This window comes from Dipodomys ordii, unplaced genomic scaffold (genome assembly GCF_000151885.1).
Source record: "Dipodomys ordii isolate 6190 unplaced genomic scaffold, Dord_2.0 Scaffold45, whole genome shotgun sequence".
Lineage (NCBI taxonomy): Eukaryota > Metazoa > Chordata > Mammalia > Rodentia > Heteromyidae > Dipodomys > Dipodomys ordii.
Genome location: NW_012267261.1, coordinates 13,211,987 through 13,223,092, shown reverse-complemented (window position 1 = coordinate 13,223,092; position 11,106 = coordinate 13,211,987). Strand labels below are relative to the sequence as shown.

General features: G+C 41.0%; 1 protein-coding gene across 1 annotated transcript; it reads right to left on the bottom strand.

The window, feature by feature from the left end:
- Positions 1-1,192: 1,192 nt before the first annotated feature.
- LOC105987914 (cytochrome c oxidase copper chaperone) lies at positions 1,193-1,439 on the bottom strand. The gene has a single exon (XM_013019334.1). The coding sequence runs from the start codon at positions 1,331-1,333 to the stop codon at positions 1,193-1,195; it is 141 nt and encodes a 46-aa protein (XP_012874788.1). The 5' UTR covers positions 1,334-1,439.
- Between the last annotated feature and the right edge of the window lie 9,667 nt (positions 1,440-11,106).

Sequence of the window (11,106 nt, the reverse complement as noted above, 5' to 3'; positions counted from 1 at the left end):
GAAGTCTGAATTCTCCATCTAAGTATTATTTGGCAAGTGCTGTGAATTTTTTTTATCAAAAAGCACTGGCTCCTAAAATCTTATTACTTCTCATAATTATACCAATTATGAGTTTGTTGCCTTCCCCCTATTTTTCTATTTTCCTACTATGAGGACAAGGGACATTATCTGAGGTATCTTTCCAATGAGATCTGTTCTGTAACTGAGACTCTAAGCAAGAACAAACAAAACCTAGAAAAATGTTCCTATCACCTACATTGTGGACTGGTAAAATGATCTTTTAAAATACAATTTTATTGTTATCGTTGAGGTGTTGTATAGAGGGGTTACCATTTCATACATCGGGTAATGAGTTCATTTCTTTTTTGGACAATGCCACTTCTTCCTTTGCTTTCTCCCGGTTTCCTCTTTCCATCTCTGACCAATGGCGAATTGATTTTTATCTTTTGGTTGCCTTAAAAGAGTTGAAGGAGAAGCCGGGCATCGGTGGCTCACGTTTGTAATCCTAGCTACAAATGAGGCTGAGATGCGGTTCAAAGCCAGCACAGGTGGGCAAGCCTGTGAGACTCACCTCCAAATAACCACCAAAAAGCCAGAAGTGGAGCTGTGACTCGAACTATAGAGAGTGAGCCTTGGGGGAAGTGGGGGGAGGGAGGAAGCTCAGGGAGAGCACCCAGGTCCCGGGCCCGGCACACACAGACACACAGACACAGACACACAGACACAGACAGACAGACACAAACAGACACACACACACACACATACACACGGTGGAGGAAGACTATTTCAGAAGTGTATGATCTGTAGGTATGTGGGGGAGGGAGCCATTGGGAACGTCCAGTTTTTACTCTGGTCTTGTCATATCTAGCCCTTCGCTCGCGGTATAGCGATCACAGGTGTGCCTTTCTAAGCTCCTTCAGCTCAGGTAACGCTTTCACACGCGATCGCGTCCTCGGACTTCTGCATAGCGCTTAGCACGTGCGATGCCGACGAGCTACTCGTGGGAGGTATCCAGGGCCGACCTGATTCTCTCTCGGGTCCCTCTGTCTTTCCCCCCGGCTCAACTGGGCGTCGGGTCAGACCGTGAGCAGACAGACAAATCGGCTGACTTGAAAACCCACGGGGCCCTCTAACTGTGGGGAGCCGCACAGCCTCGGAGGGCAGAGGGCAGGGGGCAGGGGGCAGAGGCGGCCTAGGCCGGGCGCCCGCCCCGGCGCCGCACTGACCACGCATCGCGCGCCTTCTTGGTCTCCGGACAGGCGCAGCAGGGTTTCAGCGGCTTCTTCTCCGGCGTCGCAGACGGGGCAGGGCTCGCGGCCGCCAGACCCGGCATTTCTCCGGACGGAAGCAGCTGTGAGCGTGAACACCACCACCTCTCCCAGCCCCGGCTAACGCCGACCCACAGGCCACTTCCGCAGTCGCCCCAGAGGAGGCAGGAAGTCCAGCCTCTCCCACAGAGGGCGGGGCCAAAGGTTGGCGGAGAAGAGGAAGAGGCGGGGTTTAGGTCTTCACGAGAGCGCATGCGCAGCTTTCTCTTCTGTTTCCTTTCTCTTCTGTTTCCTTTTCTCTTTTCCTCTTCCTCTCTCCCCTCTCTCTCTTTCTCTCTCGCTTCCCCTCTCCCCTCTCCCCACTCCTTTCCTCTCCCCTCTCCCCTCTTCCCCTTTCCTTCCTCTCCCTTCTCCTCTCTCCCCTTCCCTCTCCTCTCCTCTCCCCTCTCCTCCCCTCTCCTCTTCCTCTCCCCTCTCCCCTCTTCTCCCCTGTCCCCTCTTCCCTCTGATCGTGTTAATTGGGGTACTGTAAGGCTGCAGAGACTTGGCAACCCCTCTACCTCCCAGGAATGTGGAAACTGAAGCCCAAGAAAGCTGACCCTCCTTGCTTCTTACTGACCCAATTAAAAATGAGTAGAAAGGACATTTGAACAATCCACAAGTATTGTCAGGGAAAAAGTCTTTTAATCTGTTGGATGTATTAAATCCTCAGTCATGTGTTATGACTTCCACGTGCTTTTAGTATGGGTTATTCAAATATACTAATTCACTCATGTACCAATTAGTAAAATGGAGAACTTCCCTCGCCTTGGCATTTCTTGAATTTGGTTTGATAGATAAGTAAACTAGTGCCCGAGTAGTGTTGCACCAGTTATTTGCAATAGACTAAGCATAATTCAGCTTTGTTCCTGCAGAGAACTGATTGTAACAATGGAATCCCCACAATGGGAAAGTGGGATAAAAGTGGGGTTCATTCCCTTTGCCAGCCAATTCTCTGCAGGAAAAAATAAAATTATGTTCATCGTATCGCAAGTAACCCCAAGTAGCTGGGATTACAGGCGTATGTCACCATGCGTGCCTTTCATATTTAAAAGCAGGACTGCAAGGTATAAATATTTGTGGTGCTCAGAAGTAATGTGCCCCCTAACCAGTGTGTTTTTATATTTCAGAGTTTCAGCTCATGGAATCTGTGGGTATCTGTGAATGGTGTTGCAGAGTAATTTTCTACATGTATATTTTCAAATTTATTAACTCATACTCATTTTGTCATTAGAAAACTTAATCAGCATGATTTTGGTTTAATTTTGGATTTATATGTTGGCTAATATGACATTACCCAAATGTTCTCCTTTTTGTTTTTGTTTTTGTCAGTCGTGGGTCTTGAACTCTGGGCCTGGGTGCTGTCCCTGAGTTTTTCAACACAAGGTCAGCACTCTACCACTTGAGCCACAGTGCTTCTTCCAGTTTTTGTTGGTTTATTGGAGGTGAGAGTCTCACGGACTTTTCTGCTGGAGCTGGCTTTGAACCGCGATCCTCAGAACTCAGCCTCCTGAGTAGCTAGGATTACAGGCATGAGCCACTGGTGACTGGCAATATTCTCCTTTTTAAAAATTAAATTTAATTTATTTTTTATTATCTTTAGGCAGTTATACAAAGGAATTGGCATTTAACAAAGAGGTCTATGAGTATATCTTGATCAATGTCATTCCTTTTAACATTCTTATCCATCCTTCTTCTGTGTATTCTTTCCCTCACTCTTCTTAATTTTGTAGGATATACATTGTTAATGCTCTCCTAACTTCACTGTCATCCACTGTTAGCAATTCTTTGAACTAGATGTAAAATCACATTGTTTAAAATCTTGCTTCACAAATAGTGCTTCTTGGCCTAGTACCATCAACATCACTTATAAACTATACAATACATATGATTCAATAAATCATGAGAAAAAGAAAATAGACTTAACATCTGGAGAAAAATTGACACTGCTACTGCAGATATACTAAAGACCTACTGTATAAAAGATAAGAGTAAGCTTAACAGCAGAAAGCAGAGTAGTATATCTTTATACTGAGAGATAGGAATTACTTACATTTCAAAAACACAAATTGTAAACTTAAAATGTAAATTTTGGTGAAGTTAATTGCACCAAAGTAAAAGTTTGGAATTTTATATAGGACACCATAGAAAAAGTTAAACAAATAGATGTTAGTTGTGAGAAAACATTTGAAATATTTACAATTTTAAAACATTTTTAAAATTAAAAAGTATTCACTTAGAATGTGTATTCGGTTGAAACCACATAACCTTTATTCATAACAGTTTCCCTGTACAAGGGCTGTTGGTTTCATCAGTCATCATTTTATCTTCACAGCAGTTGAAATTATTTACTTTTATAGATGAGTGGAATGAGGTTCAGAGATGTACATGACTTGTTTAAGGTCCTATAACTTGAGAGCTTGCACATCTCCCTAAGTTCTATTTACTATCCTACTTCATTTGACCATTTCTTATTTTAAAATTAATTACTAATCTGTATTTACTTGTATTGTTGAATTCTTATTTATAGTAAATGAACAAGGAAGAAAAGGAAGAAGAATATCCAAGAGAATTTAAGGAGTTACTAGAGTTGAGATTGACATTAATCATTGACCAAATTTAATCACTTATATTAAGCCACTTAATTATCTTCTTGTTTTAGAATGGCTATACCCAACCCCCAGTTTACTTTTCCTTCTACCTTTTAATTCTTGACTAAGTAAGCCTCACAGTCAACTTTGATTTTCACATTACCATCATGCTTTACTTATCTTGCTCAGCTTGATTTCCTGTAGACTTGTTGGAAGGTCTGTTTTGGTATTAAAGGGAAAGTGAGAATATAAAACATGGAATTTATTGTTTCCTATTCCACTCCAAGGGAAAAAAATCGCAATAATCTGTTGCCTCCAAGAAAAAAAAATACAATTTTTAAAGAGCTATAATTATTGATCAAATTGGAAGTCGGCAGCATATGAAGATTAAATAGTAAATGAGTCAACCATTTATTTTATGAGTGTAATTTATGAAGGTAGTTTGGTTAATGCTGTTAAAAAAACAAGTTCTCAGGGCTGGGAAGGTGGCTCAGTGGTAGAGTGCTTGCCTTGCATGCATGAGGCCCTGAGTTCGATTCCTCAGCACCACCTAAGCAGAAAAAGCTGGAAGTGGCACTGTAGCTCAAGTGGTAGAGGGCTAGTCTTGAGCTGAAGAGCTCAGGGACAGCACCCACGCCCAGAGTTCAGGCCCATGACCAACAAAAAAAAAGAAAAAAAAAGTTCATTTCTCAATTCTGATTTGAATGAGCATTACAAGTAAGGATGGGTTGTTGAAATTGATAGAGAAGGAGTGACACCATTTGTCGAGAGAGAAGAATTACAAGGTTTAAATTCTCATTTGCCTAGTTCATGGGTTAACTTTGTATAACCTACTTATAAAACTAATTGAAGTAATTTTTGCATGGTCTTTACATATCTACCTTTCTGGGGGGATCTTTAAAATACCTCCTGGGTAAATATGTGCTAAATTACATTCTCTACAGCTTTTCAAGTTCCTGAAGAAGCTGAGATTTTACTTGTTTGCCAGTTTAATGACTGCTGGCAGCCACCAAATTAGAGTGACAGATAAAAGACAGTTTATTACTAACAACAGTAGCAGCAGGATCAGCAGCTGTTTTGTGCCATTTCCTAGAGCACCAGTTCCCACAGGGTGGTATGGAAAAGGTCAGACAATGTCTGAGCTGCATTACAAGAGGAACCCAAATGGGCAGAAGGTAAGAGATAGTATCTCCCTTTAAGCAAAAGGAGACCTTGGGCTCATTTCTTCCACACACATTGAAACACGGGCAGGTGGCACTCCTGGCCTCACCAGGCACTCAGGACCCCAAAAGCCCCGGGAGAACTCTCTCCCAACAGCGCCAAATAACTTTCATCTCAATTCAAGTTTTTAACTAGGCCCCTTCTTGGGTACCAAAGCTCCTTTTATACAAGTTGGCTAAATGACACAGAAGCTAATTTTATAAAGACTGCATATTAGTCATTTACTGTTGTTACGGTGGACTTAGTTTGTGTTCTCCCCAAATTCCTATATTGGAGCTCAAGTCCCAAATTGATGGTATTTGGAGGTGGGTCTTGTGGGAGGTCATGAAGATGGATGCCCAGGAGCAGGTGAACACCTTTATAAGAAGAGAGAGAGACCAGAATTCTCCCCATCCTTTCTACTCGGCTGATAGGAAAAAGAGGAAGAAGGCAATTATGTACAAGCCAAGAAGAGTAGGAACAGAACTGACCAACACCTTGACCTTGGTCTTCCTGGCCCCCAGAAATGTGAATATTATTGTTGAATCCACTCAGTGTATAGCATTTTGCTTTAACAACCCAAGAACACTGAGCTAGTCCAATAATATGACCACAATGCCAGTAGTAACACACAAAAAACTTCTCTCACAATCCAGGAATCTGGACATAGTATGTGTGTGTGTGGGGGGGGGGTCCTCTGATTAGCAGTCCACAAGATTGCAATGAAGACTGGTAGAGACTGGTTTCTTCTGAGGTTCTAGTGGGGAAGATTAGGTTTTCAGTCTTAGGTTGTTGGCAGAATTCCATTTCTTGCTACTGTAGGACTGTGTACTTTCGCTTTAGGCTGGCTGTCAGTTGGAGGCTAGAATGCTGAGGGTCCCCTTAAGAGCCTGTCTACTGCAGGTTAATTATCTAAAGGTAAGCCTAAGACTGCATAAAATATATTCACAAAGGAAGAGAAGTTAGCAAACACACATATATGTTTGCTTTTGATTCCTGACTGCAGAAAATTTCTTCAATTCTAGATTTTGAGTCCATAAACCACAATTCAGAACACCCACAAATTACCAAGATAAAAAAAAACAAACCTTAATTTTAAAAGACCTGTAAAATTTTAAAAGTGTGAGTCAGATTGAAGTGGAAGTTTTGTTTTGTATTCTATTTCTTATATTTTAAAAATTACTGAGTTAATGCATGTGTATTGAATATATATTTAAGCAAGTGCATTGAATCTTTGACAGGCATTCCTCTTTTTTACCTCTACATTTGTCTAGTGTATGCTCCAAGATTTTAAGATAAATATCCAATATTAGTCCTGGGTAATGGAATCATCGTGATATGCAATGACAAAAATGGAAAAGATGGTAAGATGGTTGTATTTAGGGAAGAATACTGTCAATATTTATAGAGTGTACTAGCTACTAGATTGTATTCTAAGTAGACATTATGATCTCTGGTATTACTGCTACATTTATTGATAAGAAAAGTGATCCACATAGGTATTTATTGCCCAAAGTTATTTACATGGTAAATTTTAGACCTAACTTTAGACTTAACCCAGGAAGTCTAATTCTAAAGCTTATGCAGTAAATTATTGTACTAGAGTCTCTACAGTATAAGAAAATGTCACAAATTACTCAAGAGAAATTAAATTTGATTAGATGATGCTTGGCCATTTGAGATACTAGGTCCTAAAGCTTGTGGGACTATGCCATGGACAGTGAGATGGAAGTGGAGGCCCATGGAATGGGCCCGTGGCCCATTCAGCCTGAAAGCTATGGGTGGATTCAGGGTGAACAGGACATTTGAAGTCTCTGGTCTCACAGAGCTTACATTATAATGGGAGGAAATTAAATAAATAAGTAAACATAAACATTGGAATGGCATACAAATAAATCAAGAAGCTGGGCGCTAGTGGCTCATCATCCTAGCTACGGAGGCAGAAAAATCCTTGAGACTCTTATCTCCAATTAATCACCAAAAAAGCTGGAAGAAGCACTGTGGTTCAAGGGTTAGAATGCTAGCCTTGAGCAAAAGGAGCTTAGGGACAATGTCCAGGCCCAAAGTTTAAGCCCCACTATTACCAACAAAATAGATAGATAGATAGATAGATAGATAGATAGATAGATAGATAGATAAATAGATAGATAAGATGGGGCTGGGAAGGTGGATTAGTGGTAGAGTGTTAGCCTAGTGTGCATGAAGCCCTGGATTGATTCCTCATTACCACATAAACAGAAAAAGCTGGAAGTGGCACTGTTGCTCAAGTGATAGAGGGCTAACTTTGAGCAAAAGAAGCTCAGAGACAGTGCGCAGGTCCTGAGTTCAACCCCAGGATTGACAAAATCAAATCAAATCAATCAATCAAGGCCACAACATAGTGTCATTCAATGTTTTTGTGAAGAGTGCAGGGTCTTGGATAATAATTTATCTCATGGGGGAGTGAGGAAATTCTTCCTGAAGAAAATGTTTTAGCTGAGCTGGGGTGATGAAGTGCTATGGAATTGGGTGTTGGGGGAAGACAGGAGCACAGGCCATTCTAACAAAGACACGTGGGCCCTGAGAAATATAGCTATATTCACCCACAGAAAAATAGGAGACCATTATATTGTATTTTCCACTATGCTTGCTTTCTCCATTTACCAGTGACCTGTCCAAATTAATTTTTAATACTATTTTGTTTAATAGACTCTCAGGAAATGTATTTAATAAATGGATAGATCTATCCATTTAGTTTTTTTTCCCCCAACTTTCATGTATCAGGTACTTCAAAGGTTCAAAAAAAAGAAGGCCAAGTGTTCACACTTGTCACTTAATTACTTAGGATGCTGAGATCTGGAAACACAGTTCAAAGCAGCCATGGGAACAAAGGGCCTTAAGACTCTTATCTTTAATTAACCAGCAGAAAAGCCCAAAGTGGAGGTGTGGCTCAAGTGGTAGAGCACCAGCCTTGAACAGAAAAAGCCAAACAAGGCTTTGAGTTTGAGACCCAGTACTGACAATAAAACAAAACAAGATGACAGCAACAAAAACCATGTGGAGGCCTGTACTTTCAATGAATTCAAAAGGTGTGAGGAACAGAGTTGGAAACAATTACTAACAGAAGGTAATCCCTACTATTGGTAAGAATGGCGTCTTACTCTATTAGCGGGGGTTGGAGAAATGGCAAAGAAACACAAAATGAGATGTGAGTCTTGGGGAAGGTTAAAAAAACAAAACATGCAGTGATGTTTATTGCACAGTAACTAGCTTCTATTCAGGACCATTGTGATAGGTATAAGGATTGCTGCAGCAGGGTGTTGCGGTGGGAGACACATTGGATTTAACTGTGAATCCAGCAAGGGCAAGTGGGAACAGAACAGGGGTCAGTGGATGGAAAACTACTAAGAGGAAACTTTAGATGAATGTTATGCTTTGGAAAGAAAGTTCTTCTCACTCCCAATGCAAGGCTTGGTCCCAGTGCAACCCAGGTTCAAAGGTGGGGCATTGGGAAATTGATTAGACCATAGGTCCTCCTCTGTCAGGAGGATTAATCCATCTATGGATTCAAAATCGGATTAGATTGTTGGGAGGTATGAAAGTGTAGAAGGTGGGGACTCTTTGGAGGAGGTCTCTGGAAGTAGGCCTTACTCTTTCTCCCTTTCTCTCTCTCCTGTTCACTATGAGGCAAGTTGTGCTCCACTGTCGGGATGGCCTGCCTCACACCAGCGCCCAGGAACCCTAATACAAGGAACAAGAAGGATTCTGGCTACACTGCCTTACCAGCATTCTTGTTAAAGGCAGGCCATGGTGTTTAGGTCACCTGGGGAGTGATGGTGGTGAGAAACACAATCAGGTATGCAGAGTACAAAAAGGTCTGGGTCTGCCAAACTGACTTAGTAGGGCTCTTCACTAAAGCTGATTTTTACAAGGAAGTGCACAGCTGGTCAGGGGTCAAGGTTTAGGAGCTTGTACAAAGGTTTAGAGGTGACAGAATGAGTAGCCAGCTTGCAAAATCCCTAAGGATTTTAGGAATAGAGACAGTTAACACCAGGTACATGCTGAGGGGAGCAGATCACCAAACTCAGCCAGAAATGTCTAAAACTCACATAAAAAAGACAAAGAAGTCACCTTTAAGGAAGGCCACAAGCTTAAGAGGATATTGTGAACATCCTAAAGAATAACCGGAATGATTGATTAAAATATTGGATATGCAAAAATTCAAGCATTTGTAAGATACTAAACAGATTAAAATTTTATGGTTAAAAATTTCAATACATAGCCTACAAAATTAAGAAAAATGGAGTGGGTTGAGAGGCCCGGATGAGAACGTTGGAAAGGGTGACATTGATCAAAATGCACTGTGTTCATAAACTGCTTTGTTGAACAGCAGCTCCTTTGTGTACTGCTTCAAGATAAAAATATTTTTAAAAACTTTATGGTTGACATTGGTCTTTGCTAGAGCACTGACCCATTTCTCTGAATTTGATACTTAAGAGAAAAAAAATCCAGCATTCCCTCTATGATCTATATTTCAGGATAACCAATGAATTGGTTTAAAAAAAACTCTCTTTATAGAAGAATTCCCAAAATAAATAATTTCGAGCAATTAACCTTTCTAGAAGAAAAAAAAGACTTCAGAAATATCAAATGTAACTTGAAAATATTCTTTAAGACTTTAAAAAATTATTCTCTTGAATGGAACAAAGCAATAATAAAAGACATTTTGAATTCAACTGGGAAAATTTACATATGTACTCTTAGACCACAAGTATTTCTTTAATATATAACAATAGTGAAGGTTATTATAGAGATTTCAAAAAACCAATTTGAGATGCAGATTAATTTAAGAGTAAATAGTTATGATTAGGGTTTCTTTTAGAAAAACAGGGAGGGAAAGATGAAAGTAGACTGTCAGAATGTTGATAAATGTTCATTCTGAACATTGGTACTTGGAGGTTCATTATTAGAAGCAGAATTGCACTGGCACCAGTAGCTCATGACTGTAATTTTAGCTTCTCAGGAGACTTAGGATCACAGTTCCAAGCTAGCCCAGACAGGAAGGTCTGAGACTGTTATTTTCAATTAACCACCAAAAAGTGGGAAATGGAGCTTGGCTCAAGTGGTAGAGCACTACTAGCCTTGAGCATGAAAGCTCAGGGAACAGTGTCCAGGCTCAGAGTTCAAGCCCCTGTACCAGCACACACACACACACACACACACACACACACACACACACACACACACACACACACACACACACACAGAATCACTTGCTTATCTTTATTTATTTATTTTTAGGTCCGGTCGTGGGGCCTGAACTCTGGGCCTTGGCGCTGTCCCTCAGTTCTTCAGCTCAAGGCTAGTGCTCTACCACTTGAGCCACAGTGCCACTTCTGGCTTTTTTGTTTTTGCTTAGGTGGTGCTGAGGAATCGAACCCAGGGCCTCATGCATGCAAGGCAAGCGCTCTACCCCTGAGCCACCTCCCAGCCCTGTTTATCTTTACTTTTAATTAATCAACTAGTTAATTAACCTATCATTAAGTAGTTGAGCAAAGGAATTGCCACTCAACAAAGCAGTTTTATGAATAAATGCATATTGATCAACATGACACCTTTTATCATTTCCACCCATCCCTCTCCCCTCAAGGTTCTTAATTTTGAAGGGCACACCTTGAATCTCATGACTCCATTCTCTCCTGGTTCTCCTTTTCATTGTATACACCCCTCCTCTTGATTCCAACCCCCACTTCCCCTACCTTTTTGAATACTCATTTCCTGGTGTTAATTTTGCTGGACTGTGAGTTAGCCTTTCTAAGGAATTACATCGTTTGGATTCTACCCTGAATCTACCATATTTCAGTGAATACACGTGTACGTCCTTTTAGAATCAATAATTTGTATAAGCAGAACCAGTGACTATGTCACAGCTTCCCCAGCTGATCTAATATAATGTCCAAGGCCAACCAAGGCCCAACATTTCTCTTCCTCACTCGACATTCCCGCGGCCTGGCCCCGCCCCTCCATCG